This window comes from Cutaneotrichosporon oleaginosum (assembly GCF_008065305.1).
Source record: "Cutaneotrichosporon oleaginosum strain ATCC 20508 chromosome Unknown ATCC20508_contig03, whole genome shotgun sequence".
Taxonomy (NCBI): Eukaryota; Fungi; Basidiomycota; class Tremellomycetes; order Trichosporonales; family Trichosporonaceae; genus Cutaneotrichosporon; species Cutaneotrichosporon oleaginosum.
This window is the reverse complement of record NW_027072172.1, coordinates 313,673-332,926: the sequence shown is the minus strand read 5'-3', so window position 1 is coordinate 332,926 and position 19,254 is coordinate 313,673. Positions and strand designations below refer to the sequence as shown.

The window sequence follows — 19,254 nt, the reverse complement described above, 5'->3', positions numbered from 1 at the left end:
GGTCTTGGTGCCGCCCTGTGGTCAGCCTAGTGTGGGTAGCGAGCTACCTTTGCGTTCTTGTCGTCCTTGCTACCCCTGCTGTCAGCTCCGAGATCCCAGGTTTGGAGACGGCAAGTGTGCTCGTGTACGCTGGGTGGCGACAGCGACTCACTTGGCTCCCTTGGCGTCGGGCTTGGGCTTGGTGGGCTGCTTCTTGGGAGGCATTGGTGTGAGGTGAGGACTCGGAGACTAGTACGTGTAGTGAGTGGCGATGAGAAACGAGGACATAGGCAGAAAGAGATGGGACAATAGTCGTACATTTATATCGCTCACACTGATTGTGCTCGGTGCCGTCAGAAGCCACTCGAGGCCGGAGGTCTCGACTCAACCTTTCTGCACATGGATTGTTCCGGGTGACTGCCGGCTCTGATTAGGAAGTTGGAGTCTTGTGTCTTTTGTCGAGGTTGGGCACCGCCCCATGGCGAGTGGAAGCATTGGACTGGGACGAGCAGTGGTGAGCGGACGCGTGTCTTTGAGCGAGTGACTGGACGCAATCGCTTGCAGCAAGACGCCCGGAGCCGACGGTCAGTGAAATGACGACTCGGCACCAGCGCACGGACGCGCTGTGAAAGTACGGCAATGCTCACCACATGAGCTACCCTTCATCGCCCATCTCCCCATTCAATGTCTCGACAAACAACGGCCGTGCATTGCGATCGCATCAATTCGCTTCCCCGCACCCCGCGTCAAGGCGGCAGACCAGTGCGTGCTCGTTACCACAGAAGCATCCCCTGTGAACTGTGCACAGCTATGATCAGCTCTGATGTATGGTCATCCACACCGTACACCGTCTCAGGTGTGGACTCGTCCATCCTCCAATTCCGCCTTCGTCTCGGCCGCGGTTGGCTATCCCCGCATCCACCTCACCCATCTCTTCTCGTCCGCTTCCGTCCCACAAAAAATGAACCGCGCGCCCTCCTCTTTGAGCCCTCTGAGTAGGCGGCACGACTCGACGTCCTCGCGCTCCTCCGAGGCCTCGACGGCACGGCGCCTCGTAGCGCGTGCACGCGCGATCGCCTCCCTCCTCGGCCTCCGCCTCAAGCGCGGCCGGAAGCGCGATCCCGGCATGCGGCTGCACTCGTGGATTGACGACGGGTGGGAGAAGGACCAGGCCAAGGAGGAGCACGTTGTGGGGGTCGGGACGGGCCACCGGCGAAACGAGAGCCGCGAGACGTACAACCCGCCGTACGAGGTGCGCGCTGCGCGCTCGCCTCGGGCGAGCTACACCGAAGGGCGGGCCGAGATCGGGTACGTCCGCTCCGAGGGCCAGCGGGCGAGCTACGAGGCGCGCGAAAGCTGGGACAACTACCGCGCCAGCGTGGACAGCTATACCCGCTCGAGCCATGGGCACGGGTCGCTGGGCCGCACAAGCTCGGTCGGGCACTCTAGCTCGGGCCACACGTATCCGGGAGGGGACAACCGTTCCGCGGACGCCTCGGCGTGGCGCCGTGATCGCGTACATCATGCAGTGCGGCACAACCGCGCACCGGCGCGCTGGACAGATATGGTCGACTGGGTCGAAGTCGAGCTTACTGAGCGTGAGTGGTGACGGGGTAAGGCTGACGACAGGCCAGCCGGATGCGGGTCGTAGCGACAAGGAGCGCGAGTTTATGCGCGAGGCGGCGAGGGTGGGGCGAGTGACGAGAGCGTAGGTGTAAGAAAAAGGTCCAAGACCACAGTCAATCTTTGCGGAAAACAGTGCGTTAATTATGAGCAGAGTCCATAGTGCAGTCGTAGATTAGAGCGTTGCGTTAATCGCGTCGACGATTACGTCGACGACGTGCGCGACCTCGTCCTCAGTGATGGTGTATGGTGGGCAGATCATGATATGGTCGCCCTCCCAGCCGTCCGCCTGGGGTTAGATGTGTCAATATGAGGGCGGAGGAGTCGAACGAAACAGTTGCAGGGGTGGGGGCGAGGGAGGGGTCACTCACACATCCGGCGCCGTGGTACACGGCCACGCCGCGGGCCAGAATCGCGTCCGCCAACTTGCCGTTGACGTTATCCTCGTACTTGAACGGTGTCTTTGTTTTCTTGTCGGTCACCAACTCGATGCCCCAGAAAAGACCCATGCCGCGGACGTCGCCGACATGCTTGAGCGGCGCCACGCGCTCTCTCAAGAGCTTGGCGAGGAGCTCGCCGCGGGCTGCACACTGTTCGATGCTGATGTCAGTGGGTGCGACCGAGTTCCTCACTCACAGGTTGTGCTTCTTAATATAGTTGTACACGGCGAGGCCGGCCGCTGTCCCCGTTCCGGAGCTCTGGAAAGTGTATCCGTTCACAAACGCGCCGGTGCCCTTCCTCAAGACCTCAACCACGCGCTCGCCTACGAGCACAGCACTGAGCGGCGCGTATCCGCCACACAGCCCCTTCCCGAGTGTCTGGACGTCTGGGCGCGCGTCGTCGTGCATCCACGCATGCATTTTGCCGCTGCGGCCCGCGCCGCACATGATCTCGTCGAGGCAGAAGAGCACGCCGTGTTTCTCGCACACGGCCTTCATAGCCCGCAGGTATCCTGGGACGAAGGGGACGCATCCGGATGCGGCGCCGACGACGGGCTCGGCGAAGAACGCTGCAACGGTGTGTGCGCCGAGCGCTGTGATTTTCGCGTCAAGCTCGTCCGCCAAGCGCTGGACGTATGCCGCGTCGCTCTCGCCCTCGGCTTTGAAGCGCCACGCGTTGCACGCCGACACGGCGTGGAACACGCCCTCAGGCATGAGCGGGAGATAGAGCTTGCGGCGGCGGTTGTGGCGGCCGAGCGCGAGCGCGCCCATCGTGTTGCCGTGGTACGAGATTTCGCGCGCGATAAAGTTCACGCGCGCCGGCTCCCCGTTCTCGACGTGGTACTGCCTGCAGAGTTTGAGGGCACTTTCGACGGCCTCGGAACCGCCAGAGAGGAAGATGGCGCGCGCCATGCCGGCTTCTTCGCACATTTTGCGCGCGAGCTCCTCGGCCGGCTCGATCCCGAAGACAGCCGAGGACACGTACGGCAGCGTGCCGACCTGTGTCGAGACGGCGGCGATGATCTCGGGCACGCCGTGCCCGACGCTCACGACTGCCGCACCGCCGCTCGCGTCGAGAATGCGCGAGCCGTCGCTCATGTACAGGTAGTTGCCCTCGGCGCGGGTTGCCATCGGCATGCCGAGGCCCAAGGAGCGGTGGAGGACGCGCGAGGAGGCGTCGGCGCCGCCTGCGGCAAGGGACGGTCCGGTCGTGTCCGAGGTCATGGTTGTGGACGTTAGATGATGCGTGAGTGTGTCGTGGCAAGATATCAGGAGACCCGATAAGCTGATGACTTTGTCGAGGTTGCCCGAGTCGCTTCGAGTCGAGTGGGCTGCGGCAATCAGCGGAGATCGCCGAGCCCTGGGTCAATCGCTTATATCCGATTGCGGGGGGTTCATTTTGTGGGGAGAGAGGCAGGCTCGAGCGCTGTGGTGTGGAGGAGGACGGTGCCCAACATGGCGCTCTGGGGATGTCAACGGATGCACGCTGGGATTGATGAGGCGGGAGACGGGTTGTGAGGCTATGTGTGGCAGTTGTACAGCGAATCTGGGCGTTTTGCCAGCTCACGGCGGTGATCTGCTATCGATGAGAGTTATTCGGTCATAGCAGTTGTCTTGTGCTGGCCAACCCATCGGATCCAGCTCGTTGTGAAGCCAAACGCGCCACACCCTCGCCGTGCGTATTCTCACCCCCTCTCACCTCCATGCACTCCACTTGTCTCCTCGCGCGCGCTACCCTCCACCCCCGCCATGACTGCATCCTGCTACGACTTCTGACCCCCCTCACACCTATCCCTTCAAACCCCCCGTGATCGCGGCGGCGTCCCCCACACCCGCAACGGTCCCCGCAGGCGGCGGGTCCGCGATCTGCGTGACAAACACGCGCTCGGGATCCCACACCCCGGCGGTATAGTACACGTCTTCTTTGACGCGCGCCCACGCCTCCTCGAGGCTGGGGTAGCGGAGCATGAGCACGCTCCCGCCCATGGGCTGCACGTTTGGCGGGAGGACCGCGAGGCGGTCGGGGGAGTACAGCTCGTCGCCGGGGGGCGGGAGGAACGCGCGGCCGAATTCTGGTGTCAGCGCGCGGCGGCGGTGCGATGGCCAGTGACCATTGTGTGTGGAGCGGAAGGAGCGATTGAGCCGCACAGCCCACTGAGCCGGCGACGAGCGACGCTCCGCGCTCCGCCCGGACGCACCAGCATTGCCCGCCTCCAGCGTGCGCTTGTAGCCCGCAAAGTGCTCGGCGCGGACCTTGAGGCGCGTCTCGAGCACGCCGGGGCCCGTGCGGTCGGGGCAGTAACAGAGGAAGAGGGAGGTCTTGGACATGGTGCTGTGTGCGCGCAGGGCACGGGTGGTGGGGAGGGGTAAGCGCGGAATCTTGAGAGCGAGTGAGCGAGCGAGCGAGTGAGTGGGCGAGTTGAGATCGAGGCGGGGTGTGGGGTGTATGCGGGGCCTGCGCTTGCCCACTTGTACGCTGTGTGTGTCCGGTTGTCCGCGTGTTCGCCGCGTGGCTACGTCGCCGACCCAGCTCGCTTCACTTCGCGCTTCGCGTCATCGGCTGCCGCCCGACGATCGTGTCGTCCTGACTCCTACTCTGGGCTGGATCCGAGCACATCTCCCGCTCACGGCATCGAGGAGGAACGGGGAAGACGGAACAGCCGGAGGCGGCGCAGACGTGACGCGGGCGGTTGACGCGGCCCAAGTTTTTCCGCGTATCTCGTTAATCGCCCGCCCGAAGCCCGAAAGTCTGAAAGACTGGGCTGGACCGATCTCCAGTGCCTTCTTGGCGACAGAGGCTAGACGCCAGAGGGCGACAGGGAGAGGGCCAAGACAACGTGCACAAGGCAGGCGCGCAGGGTGCGGAAAAATCCATCATGCCTTGATTTTGCAGGAATCGGATGGATGCGCGCGCTTGGGCGGTTGCTCGGGTGTGCGGCGGATGAGCAGACGTACAGATTGATGATGGAACGCTCAAAGGCAATGCAGGATGCAGGATGCAGGATGCAGGATGCAGGATGCAGGATGCAGGATGCAGGATGCAGGATGCAGGATGCAGGATGCAAGACCGTTATAGGAGCTCCGCATCACGCGGAGGCGCACGCACGTTCCAAGCTCACGCTCAGCGATCACCGCGCGCGGTCTCGATCCTCCCTGTTCTCCACGCTGACGCTGACCGCCGCCCGGATCGCCATGGCGTCATGCGCTATCGCTCATTGCGGCTGACGTCGGCCGTCTCATCATCCAACGCCTCGTCAATCCTCACCATTGCCCGCCACCCGCCACCCGCTTCCCGCCACCCTCTTCCCCCGCGACACGTATCGATCATAGTGTAAAAAAAATGTATCGCATCTATTGTATTGTATCTACCACTGTCCGACGTGTACATACACCAGGCATCTCCGTATCTAGGCTCCAACAAATGTCACTGCGCGTCAAGGGCTCCATTTTCAGTTGCCTCGTCGGCCAGACTCAAGCCTGCCCGTCCAGCTCCATCAGATGCACTGGAGAGGGACCCCGAGAAAAGCTGGGAAGACTGGGCTTCACGTCAGGGTTGCCGTGACCCAAGGGAGCGAGCTTTGGAGGGGGCGACGAATGCCCAATTACGCTCTTGGGCGAGGGGTTGGTTGTGACGGTGGAGGGCGTATCTGACCCCCGAAACATAGGGGTCATGCCAAAGGCCTGGCGGACAGAGTTGGCCAAGTGCGAGTGCGAAGAAGCGGACGTGTTGTGGACAGGCGAGCTAGAGCGCGAGCCAACGGGGCTGGCGTGCGCTGAGCCCGCGTTCAGCGAGTAGCTCATACTGGGCACCGAGGCAAATGCAGCGTTCGAGTGGGGCGGCGGAAGAGTACGGTCCTTGACAGGCGGCGGAGGCGGGATAGCCGAAGAGTTCAGAATCTCTTCTACACTCTTGTGGCCGTGGGGAGTGTCAAGCTTGGGTGGGGACATACGCGACTTGGTTGCAGAGACAAGGGGCGAACTGGGAACGGAAGCATGCGCGTGGTGGTGCAGCGCATGGCCATGGTGGTGGGAATGCGTGCTGTACGGGTGCGCGCGGTTCTTGGCGTCGCGCGCAGTGTGCGAACTAGGCCCATGTTTGCCTGACGACGCGCTGTGACCACCCTCAACTGGCGAGGTGGCGCGCGACGTAACAGGGCTGCCGGACGCCGACACGGGTGCGGTCATGACATTGCGGCCGGGGAATATAGACATGCCCCTCATGCCTGCGAGCACCGGGCTCGTGTGGGCAAACTGCGGGTGAGGGTGATGCACATGCGGAGCCTGCTCATCGTCAGACGAATCGCTCGTCGCTGGGCTAGCGGCGCGCGACACCTCAGCCGAAGGTGCGAGCGACGCGTGGGAGGAGCGGTGCTGGTGCATGTTCACCGGATAGGGGTTGAGCTGGTGGTGACGGCGGTTCTTGTGCTGGTGCATCTGCTGAGTGTGCTGCTGCTGCAGACGAGCCAGCTGCTGCTGAAGGCTCGCGTGGTGAAGGTGGTACGTGTTGCCACCTGGCCCGTTACCAGCCAACTTGGTAAGATCGTCTGCCGAGTCGACTCCGGAGCGGTCCTTGGGAGTTGACCCGTTGCTCGAGTGGTGGTCATTGCCACCGTGGGGTCCGGAGCCCGAGCCGCGGCCAGCACCGCTAGCGCCGTGACTCTTGTGCGGGACGCCCGCCGCCGGGGTCAGGCAGTTGGGGCAAGCGGCAGTCTCACGAGCGACCTTGAGACGCTTGCGGTAACTCTTGTGGCAGTCGGGATGGTGGCACGAGGGCGGCACAAGATACGTGGGGTCCGCAAGCGTGCCGGCTGGGACGGCGGGGTGATTGGCCGTAGCCGGCTGGGGAGCAGACACGGGGAAAACGATCTGCCCGCCGTTGGGGGCGGGGGCGCCCTGCGTAATACGGTCGCGCTCGTTCGAAAAGCCGTACGGGGTAGGCGTGTTGGCGCTGGGCGAGCCGCCATTCGACTTGCGGCCAGCACCCGCAGCAATCTGACGGTGACGGAGCTCATACTCGGCACGACGGAAGGCCTCGTGACGTTCAAGCTCGTAAAGCTGGTCGCTGGCGGCAGCGGCAAGGGCCGAGATGTCGTTCATTCCAGAGCCCGCAGCAGCGCCATTTCCCATGGCGAGCGGGGGAAGGTAAGGGTTGGCGTAGTCGTGGCGACCGTCAAAGTCCATGCCGTACGAGGGGCCAAGGTGAGGAAGGTGGCCACGACGGTCACCATCCATGTCGTGATCTTCGTCTTCAAGCCTCGCCTTGCCCTTTGAGCCGTTTTCTGTCGCCGGGGGAAGGTGAATACGAGCATGACGCGTCAACTCGTCCGAGCGCGAGAAGCGCTTGTCACAACCCGGGTGAGTGCACGCGTGAGGCTTCTCGCCAGTGTGAGTGCGGATGTGACGCGTCTGAGGTAGATTAGCGCCTGCTCCTCCTTTGTTGAAATTAGGTGCTACTCACCTGGTGCTCGAGACGGTAGAAAGCGCGCTCGCAAAGGGGGCACTTGTATGGTCGGGGAATCTTGCTCTTGTCCATGTTGAGGGCGGCATCGGTGAGAGCCTTGACGGCGGGGTCGTTGGGATCCAGACGACCAGTGATGGGGTCTGGAACGGGAGTTGGGAGGGAGGCCAAGGGGTTATCCGAGGAAGCTTCAGCCATTGTTGCTGGTTGATGGTGTTGGGACATTAGAGAAGCAAGGAGGAAGCCAGTTCCGAGTGGGTGGGTGGAAGACTAGAGAGCTAGTCAAGAGCTAATCGAGAGCTAGTCGAGAAGGAGGATGACCAGATGATGCGATGAGCAAAGATTGGAGGTAAGTTGATGGGATATATGTGTTGCAGGGAGATTTGGAGACAAGGGTGGTAGGGTGGGGGTGGATGGATGATGATAAGACAGGAGACTGCTTTCGGATTTTGACACGGTACCCGTTTCCGAGAGGCGAGGGAGGAGGAGGGGTGGGCAGATGATGATGATGATGAATAGGAGGCGGTGGAGGGGTGAGAGGATGAGAAGGGATGGGGAGGGTGTAAGAGTGTGAGAGTGTGAGAGTGAGATGGAGAGAGAGAGAGAGAGTGACGAGGATGGAAGATTAGATGAAGAGTGTGGGGTTGATGGATGGAAAGGTGGAGATGGAGGTGGATGGAGTGATTGTAAAGTTGGAGAATTCGAGAGAGGGGGGGGGAGGGGGAGGGGGAGGGGGATTGTGGAGAAGTCTTGCACCTCGGCGGAGTCGGGGGGACTACTGGGGGGAGAGAGATCGGGCGGCGGGGCGGCGGGGCGGGTGGCGGGTGGGCGGCGGGGCGAACGGTGGATGGTGACAGGGCGTGGGGCCACGAGGCAGGGGGGGGCGATGAGCGGTGAAAACTCGCGCCTGCGGGGAACTGGCCTGCCAGCTGCCAGAGCAACGTGTGTGGGCGCACGGAACCTTTTTTTCAATCTCCTTGGGGCCGACGCAGCACATCTGCAGGCCCCCGTTGACGTATTTTAGCCCTGGCATTGCGAGGTATTCCCTGTCCCTTATTCATCGACGTCGCCTCCTTGCTCCTCTTCTTCTCCCTCTCACTACTACTAGAACTGATTGCGATTATCGCGCACGAGGCACGAGCTCGACGCTAGCCACTGAGATATCTACTCTCGATAGCTCATGCAGAGGGTCGAAGCATCCCCTTCATCCCAAGTGGACAGAAGTAAGCCAAGTCGTCTGGGGCCACTGGGGCCAACTGGGGCGAGGAGCGCGAGCGTGTCAGTAGATAGATAGAATTTCGCTCAAATGCGTTCATAACAAGACTGCCCGTCCCGGCCGGTACTCTGAGTGGCTGGTGGCGGGGTGGCTGTTTGTGATCATGAGCGCCAACGGCCGAGAGCGGGGCAAGATTCAAGTCTCAATCCAGGGTCCTCCTGAAGATTGCAACAGCTGCAGCAGCAAAGTCTGGAGATTACGCAGGGGATGAGAGCGGGCCTTGGCGGTATGGCACGGGGCGAACGGCCGGATGCTGCTCGAGTGTGATATCACAACGTACTCCTCCTGCGATGAACAGCTTGTGAGGCCCGTGGCATGTGACCTCCTTGACACGGCACTGAGCTGAATGCCCCAACCTCCTCGGCCAGATGCCTCGGGTCTCTTGCGCTTGGTCATGCTCCGTGGCAGCTATACAACACAACGCACGGCGACCAAGGGTGCCAGTAGCTCACACCATTCGACCCGATCTCACCGATGCGCATGACCCATCAGCTTGCATGCCGTTGTGGTACGTGTGGTCATCAGCTGCCAGATGCGGGTGGAATGCCTGAATGCCTGAGAGCGATGTGCCTTTGCCACCCAGTCTATTGTTTACGTCTTCGGCGACTCTGCTGGTGTCATCGGGATCAAATTTTCTCTTTGTCCTGTCAGCTTCATGCCCGTGCTCTGTGGTTCCCCGAGGTCTGGGCTCTGTAGCAGCAGCCGTGCGCCACGTCTCGTATCTCGCTGCCAAGCTGCCATGTCACTTGCGCGCTTGGCTGAAAATCCAGGTAGACGCCACAGTCGACGAGTAGGGCCGCTCTTCGCCCACTCCCTCCGGCGGCAGCCAACACGTGAAACTCCGGGGACATGCGGAGCCACCCAGCCAAAGGTGGGCCACGGGGCCCTTGGGAGATGTGGTGATGCCGAGAGTCTATCGTGGCTCCAGCAAACCTTGTGAGGTATGGTTCCACTACGCATGCTTCAGAGTTCGTGATGCACCATGCACAACGCCTGCTTCCTAACGCGCTATGAAATATCAAGATGTAGGTGTGGCTGGGCTTTCTTTCGCCACAACAACGCCTCCAAGCTGCAGGCTGCAGGTCTGTGGGCCTCAGTGCTAAGGGACCTGTGCGGTGACAATCTCTCGATCTCTCGCATCTCGCGTCTCGCACATCTCGTCAGATCGTCTGTCGGTGGGATCGGCCTGCAATCCCGTTCACCTCCGAGAGTCAAGCTCCACGTGCACTTTTACGTGGCATAAACCACGTGTCCTTATCATCAGTGCCACATTCGCGGCATCTGCCACGCGACTGATTGGAGAACCCAAGCAAGCTCAGGTCCGATCTTGCATCATGTCCACCTCCCAACTCTACTTCCCCGCCAGCCGCCAGCCAGTGTTCCAGAGATTACCACAACAAACACTCGACCCTCTCCTCGTGTTCCCTCCTCTCTCCTCGGCATGGCAGCTCCCCAACATGAGCAGGCAACTGCGACCGTGCTTGAGGCTCTCCAGGCGCTCTACCACAACCCCGACGCTCAGGCAAAGAAGCAGGCAAACGACTGGCTGCAAGAGTTCCAGCACAGCGTGCGTACCCTGGCAACTGACAATAACAACACATGCCATCTCTCCACTGAGACCCACAACTCCTCTAACCATCGCAGGTAGATGCATGGCAGACATGCCACACTCTGCTCGTCAATGAATCCGCGCCGTTAGAAGGTCGCATGTTCTCGGCGCAGACCTTGCGTGCAAAGGTGAGCTCCCACAATGCCGCCTTCCTCGCTTATATACCCAGATACTCTACGACCTTTCTCAGCTTCCCAGAGATTCGCTTCCGCCCCTCCGCGACTCGCTGTTGGGGGCATTGACTCCCTTGGTTCAGCCCGGCGCACCATCGGGGTCGCGCGCGGTTTTGACACAGCTTGCGTTGGCCCTGGCAGACCTCGCGCTCCAGATGCCAGAGTGGACTGATGTGGTGCAGGGCATGATCTCGCAGTATGGCAACGACCCAAACACTGTCATGGTTTTGCTCCGCTTCCTTTCTTCGCTGGCCGAGGAGTCGCTCAACCCAAGATTGCCACCACAGGTACGTCCGAGTCCGGCGCGCATCGTCCCCACCGTGACACATCGCATGGGCCTTCCTCGTCATGCCACCGCACGGTGATCACTCCGCTAACCCCCCCAGCAAGATAACTCTACCGCCGTAGATGCACTGGTCAGCGGTTCGGCAGAACAGGTCATCTCCATCCTGTCCATGTACATCCAGGCTCCAGGTGAGTTGCCGGTTCTGGCAAGGGAACGGTGTTTGCTGACATGCAAGGGATCACAGCGCCCATCCAGGTAGCCATCTTCGAGACCATGCGGGCATGGCTGCGGGCCGGCGAGTTCCCGGTGATGGCTGTTGCCCACTCGCCTCTCTTCCCTGCAATGTTTGACGGCCTCGAGTCGGACGAGTTGTTTGACGCTGCGGTCGACGTCATCTGCGATCTGGTTCACGAGACACAGGAGGTCCAGGACAACCCAGAGATCGTTCAACAGATCCTTCCCCGCATCATTGCTCTGCGCCCGAAGCTGGAGGAGTTTAAGGAGGACCCCGACAGGATACGCGGGTATTGTCGCCTGTTCTGCGAGACCGGCGAGTCATATCGAGACATCATCAAAATGCACCCCCGCGAAGCGTTCCCTTTGGTTGAGGCTATTCTGGCCTGCACCGCGTACCCCGACCTCGACATTGTCCCCATTACATTCCAGTTCTGGTGGATCTTGGCTGGCATCGTTAACCGTCGCTCAGACGTGGCACGGGACGAGAGCTTTACTCCTTACTTTGACGTGTACGTCAACCTCCAGTCTGCAATCATTGGCCACCTCCACTTCCCTGCCGACAACGAGAATCAAACACCACAGGAGCGCGACGAGTTCCGAACTTTCCGTCACCGCATGGGCGACACGCTCAAGGACTGCTGCCAAGTTCTTGGTGCTCCGGCCTGCCTGCGGAAGTCGTACGATATGGTGGTCGCCGCCATGTCCAAGCCCAACCCCTCGTGGCAGGAAATCGAGGCCCCGCTCTTCTCCATGCGATCAATGGGCGCTGAGGTCGACCCGGACGATGATGAGGTTATGCCCCACATCATGGACATTCTTCCCAAGCTTCCGGACCACCCACGTATCCGTTACGCCGCCATTCTAGTCATATCCCGCTACACTCAGTGGATTGACCGTCACCCCGAAAATCTATCCTTCCAGCTGCAGTATATCTCGGCCGGATTCGACATGAAGGACGAGGAGGTGTCTGCAGCGGCGGCGCAGGCCATGAAGTTCATGTGCCAGGACTGCCAGCGGCATCTTGTTCCCTTCCTCCCGCAGCTCCACCAGTTCGTCACGACCGTCGGCGAGCAGTTGGATCAACCCGACATGGTCGAGGTGTGCGAGGCGATAGGCTTCGTCATTTCATCGTTGCCGTCCGTCGACGCTGCCGCGCTGCTTCAGCAGTTCTGTGCGCCCTTGATCAAGCGGGTAGAGCTGGTGGCCAACGCCCCGGCCGAGGCTCACAAGGTCGACCTGCAGAAGGTCGCAGATGCGCTTGAGCAAATCGACTCGTACCTCACCAGCGTGCGGACATTGGACCCAGTGCCGGAGTCTTGCTACCCGACCGCGGCGAGCATCTACCAGATCCTGGACAAGCTTTTGGAGCGGTATGCCAAGCTTTACTTCATCTCCGAGCGCGTAGGATCCATTCTCCGCCGCGGCCTGACGTTCTTCCCCGAGCGAGCACTTGAGCCAGTGATTCGGACAGTGCTGGCACGCCTCTCTACCTCGTTTGCGCAGACTGGCTATTCGTCATATCTCTGGATAACTGGCAAGATCGCAACCAAGTTTGCCCGAACCGCGCAGCGGCCCGGCAACGAGGCTCTCGCGCAGCTGCTCATTGGCGCCTTCCAGACGGTCACGGATTCGTTGGGCAAGCTTCTGACGCTCAAGGACGCAACAGAGATTGCCGACGTCATGGACGACTATGTTCATTGCTTCATGGCGTACATCGACGCTCTGCCGCAGCAGACACTCTCCTGTCCGGCGTTGTCGCAGGCCGTGTCTCACACGCTTGCCGCCATCTTGTGCCCGGCACCGCAGACCATCCTGGTGTGCCTCGACACCCTAAACATGCTTGCCGGACGCATGGCGGAGGGGCAGTACCAGGCGCAGCTGCATGCCGTCTTCGCCCAGTTCGCAAAGCCGCTGCTGGCGCTGGTGCTGCAGGGCCTCGTACAGGGCTTCCCGGAAGACGGAATGGACCAATTGCCGCTGATTGTTCAAGCGGCGGTTTCATCTGTGCCCGCTGCCCAGGCAGAGAGCTTTGCGACTGAGGCCTTGGCCAACATCCCTGGGCATGTGCTGCCAGCGGCGGACAAGGCCAAGTTCATTCATGCGCTGCAGGACTACCAGGCCAGCCCGACAAACGACAAGATCAAGGCAGCGCTGCTGGGCCTGTTGCGTGCGGCGCGGCGGGCAAAGGACCGTGGACGGCAGAACCGCAAGAGTCTTGGTGTGTAGGATGTTTGAGGGTAGCATGGCGGTAATTTGGGACGGGGGTCATCACATGTGCATTCAAAAGTAGAGCGTATGTCTATGCATTTACCAGGGTTGCTGGTCTGCTGTGCGTGGAGAGAAATGGATGGGGTGACGAGAGGCGCGAAGGACAGATGGAGATGCTTTGTGGGGTTTGGGGCAGGAACGGGAATCCTGGGAACTGCGAGATAAGCGATGGTGACCGAGTTGTGATGTGAAAGGCACGACGATCCGAACACGCGATCCGAGCGATCAAAGCAATCGCTGCTCATCAATTCATCAAACAACTCTGAATCTGTCATCTGTGGACACGGAGAGCCGCTTCACATTTTTAGACCTGGTACCTCTGGTCTACATGCTCCAACCTACTGTATAACCTCACTCATCCCCATCTCTCGCCTAGCCCCTGCCGAGCTGCCGGGCGGAGATCAGCTGACGATCGGTGACCTCCGCAGTGACAAGCCCATGCGGCAATGGAATGCCGGAATCCACCACCTGCTGCCAGCTGCCCGCTGCCCACTCCCACCTAATATATCCCGTTCCCAGCCACGTCGACTCCCATCTCTCACGCTCACTCTCACGCTCACCATGACGGTCAACTCCCGCGTCGCAATCATCACCGGTGCGAGCCAGGGCATTGGGGCCGCCATCGCCCGCCGGCTCGCCAAGGACGGGCTCGACCTCGCGCTCGCCGACCTCGAGGGCGCGCAGCCTGCGCTCGCCAAGCTTGTCGCGGAGCTCAACGCGGGCGGCGGCAAGGCTATTGCCGTGACCTGCGACGTGCGCAGCAAGGAGGACGTGGATGCGCTCGTCGAGAAGGCTGCGGCGGAGCTGGGGCGCGTTGACGGTGAGTTGCTAGGTGGATTACGGGGTCGGCGGAGCGGGTCGGCCCTGTCGACGTTCGACACCGCATCGATCGGCAAGCACTCGCGGGCCCAAGTCCCATCGGAACGCCGGAACGCCGGAACGCCGGATCGGCGGAGCTGAGCATGGTCAGGTATCCTCTTACATGATCGGTGGAGCTGCGCACGCATCTCGCTCTCAGTTACCGCTTCGGCTCCTCGCGCCCTAGCCTCGCTTCGCATGCGCCACATGGTGCCATCCATGCTCTGCCCCGCTCCCGATCCCCTGCGCCTCCCCCTCTCCAACTAACCCCAGTCATGATCGCCAACGCGGGCATCGCGCCCGTCGGCCCGTTCCTCGACGTCTCCGTCGAGACCATGGACAACCTGCACGCCGTGAATGTCCGCGGCGTGTTCCTGTGCTACCAGGCCGCGGCGCGCCAGATGATCAAGCAGGGCGGGGGGGGCAAGCTCATCGCGGCCTGCTCGACGGCTGGATGGCAGGGATACCCCGGCTTCTCAATGTACTCCGCGACGTGAGTGCGCCGGCGTCGCCCCACTGTGCCGCTCGCGTACGCCCGCTGACAGCAGCAAATTCGCCGTGCGCTCGCTCAACCAGTCGGCCGCCAAAGAACTGGGCCGGCACAACATCACGTGCAACGTGTACTGTCCTTCGCCGGTGGACACGCAGATGTGGACGGACATCGACAAGACGCTCAGCGCGCAGCTCGGCGGGCAGCAGGGCGCGATCACCGAAGCCCGCCTCAAAGTCACGCCGATGGGCCGGCTCGTGCAGGCCACGGACGTGGCCAACCTCGTGTCGTTCCTCGTCGGGCCCGACTCGAACTTTATCTCGGGCGAGAGTATTGTGGTTTCCGTGAGTGGCGCGGGAGGTGGAGGATTGAGGAGGGAGAGGGTTGGGAGAGCAGCGCAGGATGGTGGAACGCTGACGCCAGGGCGCGGACTCGGTCGCCTAAAGATATGGTACCGTAGGACGGGACGTCCAGGACGTTGACGGCGCGGAGACGTGTAGGAAAAGTCAGAAGTGGCAATGTGATGATGTGGATGATACGCGAGCGAGCCGAGATAACCCTCGGCGACCTAGGAATAACTGACAGCCCGCGGCCGAGCGTGGCATACGTGTGTTGAGGTGAGCCAGCCAGCCACTCTTCAGCGCCGAGACTACGTCGCGACGCCTCCGCGCTCCGCGATCCCGGGACGCACACGTATCCGCACGTACCGCCAACATGCGGCTGGCGACGCCATCCCACTCCACTCCAATGGGAGACCCCCCCGCGGCTGCGGGGCCGCGGCTGAGCGCCGAGCAAGGGAGCAGCGGCGCACCCTCCCTGCACGATCGCCTTGGCGCCGAGTATGAATTGCAGGCTGGTCGTGCCAGAGGAGAAAAGTTTTTCGCACATAGGCGACCACGCATACACTGTCAGGACGCGTTGTCATTGCGTCGCTCTCGCGCTCAGCCACAATAGCACTGCATCATACAACGCGCTTTGAGCGCTATATCAACCAAATTGGTACCAAGATCCGTATCACTGGAACGCTGGCGCTGTGTAGCGCCACCAAAGGCTATTCACAATGAATGAGAACTCCCTAGTTTACAAGGCGAACGCCGCTTGGTCCGCCGCATAGCTGGCCTGCTGCTCGGCGTTCATCCACACATCTGGAGCGCCCTGGAGCGCTATCCCAAGCCACTCATCGAACTGAGCCTGGCTGAGGGCATCCTCACCCTTGACCTGCGTGTTCGAGTTTGCTCGCCGCGGCAACGCGCGCAGCATCGGCACCTCGACCGAGCCAGGGGCAGCAAGTTGTTCCCCGTCTGGCAAGCCGGGTATTGTGATGCGACACGCTCTAGCAAACTCGATGAGTAGCTCTGCCGAGCGGTTGCCTGCCGGGCGGCGCTGGCCGAGCTTCGTAAGGACTAGGATGGACGCGCAGAGACCCTGCAGCGCAACCTGTAGGACGTTGTCGCCTGATGGAGGCGAATTGCGCACATGCAAGATGACGCCGATGAGACCAGCGCCGGCCTGAGTCAATTGCGAAATCTGACGTCAGTAAAGGGCGTAGGAAGTCACACGAGGTGTACTCACGGCGTGGGCACCAAAGTAGTCGAGGCGAGCCTGTGTGTCGATGATCGAATACGTGCCGATGATGCCGAGAGCAGACTGCGTGATCTGCTGCAGGACAGCCTGCTCTTCCGACGTCCCTGGCGAACCGGGCCCTTCTGGCTGAGCAAGCAGCTCGGTGAAGCGGTGCCGAGCAGACAGCAGTCGGATGAATTGCTGCAGCGTGAACACGCGTGTGCGCTGGAAAAAGCGAACAGAGTCTGAGTCGGAGACAGTCGAAGGAGAAAACGACCAGTCGCCCACCAACCCGTCCGTGACATGAGGGAGAAGCTCCAGTTCATCTGGGATGCGGTATGTCCGCAGGGTTCCTCCAGAGACGAGGTCGAGGAAGGAAGGGTTGATGCTCTCCACGGGGCGGGTCACCATGTTGACACGGCGGATGGTGCGCTCCAGGATCATGTGGAGACGAACACCGGCGACGAAACCTGCCATGACTGATGGACGGTCAGGAGGCTGGGTGCCGATACCGCCGTCGACTGAAATGTACACGTCGTCGACAGCCGCTGGCTCGTCCATGTCGATATCGATGAGGCGGAGCATCGGTGGGCGGCCGTATGTGCAGGATGCCTGGACGGTCTGGCAGTACAAAGCCCAGAAGGTGCGCTTTTGCTCCTCCATCTCGACGCTGACATCAGCTGAGGCAAGTGTGCCATACTCACGCATTGAAGTTGTATTCGTCCTTGCGACGGTGGAGGCCGAGGTCGAGGGCAATGCTCACACCCTGTGAGAGGAACGTCCACAGCTGGTTTGTGCGGGCAGTGCCCTCCTGCACAACAGCAAGGTTGAACAGCGCCTGGACGATGTACAGATCTGACCGCTCGGCCGACGCCTGTGCGGTGATATCTTTAGCGAGCTCGATCAGGTCGTACGCCAGCATGTTGCCTGTCTTTCTAACCTGCCGCAACCTGTCGTCTGGGGTGTAGCGCGAAGACAGGGAGCAGATCGAGAGAACAAGCGCAACGAACGACGGGTTCTTCCGGTGCTCGGGGTCGACGTAGGACTGCATGAACGTCGGGGCGTGCAGGATAGGCCAAACTGGGCGTTAGATTTGTATTTTAAACGTCATGAAGCAAACTCACGCAGGTGGGAGATAGTAAAGTACGAGCGCACCAGCGAGTCGACAAGATCTGATGGCACCACGTTGGTGACGCGCTCCCAAATAAAGTCGTCGTTAGAGCTGGAGGGAGACACCGCTGCAGATGGATTGGCGGAGGTGAAGTCATTGATATGCTGCGCGTTGCCGACATCAACGCCGATGGCGTTGGTGAGGGACATCCACTCGTCGGTCATTGCGTTCCCGTTATCATCCAATGGCGGGTTAAAGTTGCCGTTGACTTTGAGCCTCTCCAACAGCGGCATGCCAGAGCTTGGGCCGAGCCACTTGGTCTGGCCTTCAGCGTCGCGATACAGCAGGTCCTTGCCGCCCTGCTTGTGCTGCGGGCTGCGCATCCCCTGGTACAGTGTTGGGTCATTGACGGCCGGTCCCAGGGTCTGGTTCATTCCCGAGACCATGGCGTTCGGGATCTGCTGCTGGCTCGGACCTGGAACGCCGAATGGGTCAAAGATGATCGACGGGACATAGTTGCCATCCACCGGGGCACCGCCGTTGGCGTTGGGCGGCAAGTGGTTGGCGTTCATCGAGGGGGTGGGGACAGGCGGGGCAGTGGGCGTCGAGTTGGTGTTGGGGTTGGGTGTCGCGTTTGGCTCACTCGGAGTGCCAACCCAAGGCTTAGTTTCTCGGTTAGCCGCGGCCTCGTTCATTTCTGATCCAGGTGATGTCTCGGGTCCAGGGGTGATGTGGGCGGCGACACGGATCTGGTCCAACTCTCTCCGCGAAAGCGTCAGGGCCGCCGACGAGTTGCCATTGGAGATTGAGGCGAGCAAGGACTCGAGGTTACGGAGACGCGACTCGACATCGCGGTTACGGGGTCTGGTGGGGTTAGTAAGCTGAGTCCGACAGCGGCGAGGGGTGCCCGAGCCGAGGGAATGAGGGAGGGAAGGTGGCACGAGCAACGCATTCCAACGCCTCCGTTCCAACCCCTCATGAGGTGGCAAAAGAGAAGAAAGCAACCCTCGCACAGCAGCGAGGCGCGGGTACACGAGCAAAGCACTCACTTTGGCCTCGGTCCGCGCTTGAGCACCGGCGCGTCGTGTGTGCAAGTTACATTCGCCTCGGCGCAGTTCCTGCATGGAACCTGTTGGTCTGCTAGTCAGCATTTGAGGGGCGTATTTCGCAGCCGAAGCCTGAGTTGCGTACCGCATCGAGCCTTGCGTTTGCGGCCTGTTTGACGTTAGCTACGAGTGCCGTGGTTCCTGTGCATTGGCCACTAGGCGAGGAGACGACGGAGTTGGGTCGCCTCCTGGTTGCGCCGCTGGACGAAGTACTCACAACGATCACACGCGCGGGGGACCCATGAGCGAGGGGCTTTGCCGCTGCTCGGGGCCTGTTGGCCTGGCTCGGACGAGAACTTCTGGTCCGGCATGGTGACAGGAGGGGGGGGGGGGGGGGGGGGGAGGAGGGCGGGGGGTAACAGAGTGTGGAGTGTGAGGGATTGATGGGCAGTGTGGGATGATGATGATGAGTGGGATGAAAGTGGGAGGGAGGGAGGGGTGGGTGGATGTTGACGAGTGAGCAATGTGTAAGGCTGGATTGGTGACAGGCGAGCGGTAAGAGGTGTCGAGTGGGGGAGGGCATGGAGGGTAGGGGGGGGGGGGGGGGGAAGGGAGAGGAAGGCGACGGAGATGGAGGAACCTCGGAAGAGGGCGGGGGCAGAAACGAGTGACCCAGGGCGTAGACTGCCCCTCCTCTGCAACGCCATCTCAATCTTACTGCTCACTCTCCCAATCACTCTCTCTCACTCTCTCTCCCACTCTCTCTCTCTCTCCCTCACTCATTCTCCTCTTCTCTTTCCTCCTCTGTTGCCCTCAACGCGGAACGCTCACAACTAA

At 61.3% G+C, this 19,254-nt stretch overlaps 8 protein-coding genes across 8 annotated transcripts; 4 read left to right on the top strand and 4 right to left on the bottom strand.

Annotated features, from left to right (window-relative positions):
• Positions 1-802: 802 nt before the first annotated feature.
• COLE_03316 (uncharacterized protein) lies at positions 803-1,691 on the top strand (the record flags this gene model as incomplete). Its single annotated transcript, XM_018426915.2, has 2 exons — positions 803-1,577; positions 1,609-1,691. The coding sequence occupies 2 exons, from the start codon at positions 803-805 to the stop codon at positions 1,689-1,691; spliced, it is 858 nt and encodes a 285-aa protein (XP_018280654.1).
• An 86-nt stretch (positions 1,692-1,777) lies between these two features.
• COLE_03315 (uncharacterized protein) lies at positions 1,778-3,266 on the bottom strand (the record flags this gene model as incomplete). The annotated part of the gene is made up of 3 exons (XM_018420275.1): positions 1,778-1,891; positions 1,974-2,202; positions 2,239-3,266. The coding sequence occupies 3 exons, from the start codon at positions 3,264-3,266 to the stop codon at positions 1,778-1,780; spliced, it is 1,371 nt and encodes a 456-aa protein (XP_018280655.1).
• A 564-nt stretch (positions 3,267-3,830) lies between these two features.
• On the bottom strand, positions 3,831-4,370 carry COLE_03314 (uncharacterized protein; the record flags this gene model as incomplete). The annotated part of the gene is made up of 2 exons (XM_018420030.2): positions 3,831-4,114; positions 4,241-4,370. 2 exons carry the CDS (start codon positions 4,368-4,370, stop codon positions 3,831-3,833), a joined length of 414 nt encoding a protein of 137 aa, XP_018280656.2.
• A 118-nt stretch (positions 4,371-4,488) lies between these two features.
• Positions 4,489-5,004, top strand: COLE_03313 (uncharacterized protein; the record flags this gene model as incomplete). The annotated part of the gene is made up of 1 exon (XM_018426925.2): positions 4,489-5,004. One exon carries the CDS (start codon positions 4,489-4,491, stop codon positions 5,002-5,004), a length of 516 nt encoding a protein of 171 aa, XP_018280657.1.
• Positions 5,005-5,513: 509 nt separating this feature from the next.
• Positions 5,514-7,698, bottom strand: COLE_03312 (uncharacterized protein; the record flags this gene model as incomplete). Its single annotated transcript, XM_018420276.1, has 2 exons — positions 5,514-7,448; positions 7,501-7,698. The coding sequence occupies 2 exons, from the start codon at positions 7,696-7,698 to the stop codon at positions 5,514-5,516; spliced, it is 2,133 nt and encodes a 710-aa protein (XP_018280658.1).
• A 2,519-nt stretch (positions 7,699-10,217) lies between these two features.
• COLE_03311 (uncharacterized protein) lies at positions 10,218-13,307 on the top strand (the record flags this gene model as incomplete). Its single annotated transcript, XM_018422557.2, has 5 exons — positions 10,218-10,343; positions 10,421-10,513; positions 10,555-10,845; positions 10,945-11,032; positions 11,080-13,307. 5 exons carry the CDS (start codon positions 10,218-10,220, stop codon positions 13,305-13,307), a joined length of 2,826 nt encoding a protein of 941 aa, XP_018280659.1.
• A 603-nt stretch (positions 13,308-13,910) lies between these two features.
• On the top strand, positions 13,911-15,179 carry COLE_03310 (uncharacterized protein; the record flags this gene model as incomplete). Its single annotated transcript, XM_065626277.1, has 3 exons — positions 13,911-14,169; positions 14,481-14,700; positions 14,756-15,179. The coding sequence occupies 3 exons, from the start codon at positions 13,911-13,913 to the stop codon at positions 15,177-15,179; spliced, it is 903 nt and encodes a 300-aa protein (XP_065482358.1).
• Positions 15,180-15,777: 598 nt separating this feature from the next.
• Positions 15,778-18,788, bottom strand: COLE_03309 (uncharacterized protein; the record flags this gene model as incomplete). Its single annotated transcript, XM_018425955.2, has 7 exons — positions 15,778-16,224; positions 16,270-16,930; positions 16,965-17,340; positions 17,385-18,235; positions 18,421-18,508; positions 18,563-18,586; positions 18,695-18,788. The coding sequence occupies 7 exons, from the start codon at positions 18,786-18,788 to the stop codon at positions 15,778-15,780; spliced, it is 2,541 nt and encodes an 846-aa protein (XP_018280661.1).
• Positions 18,789-19,254: the final 466 nt, after the last annotated feature.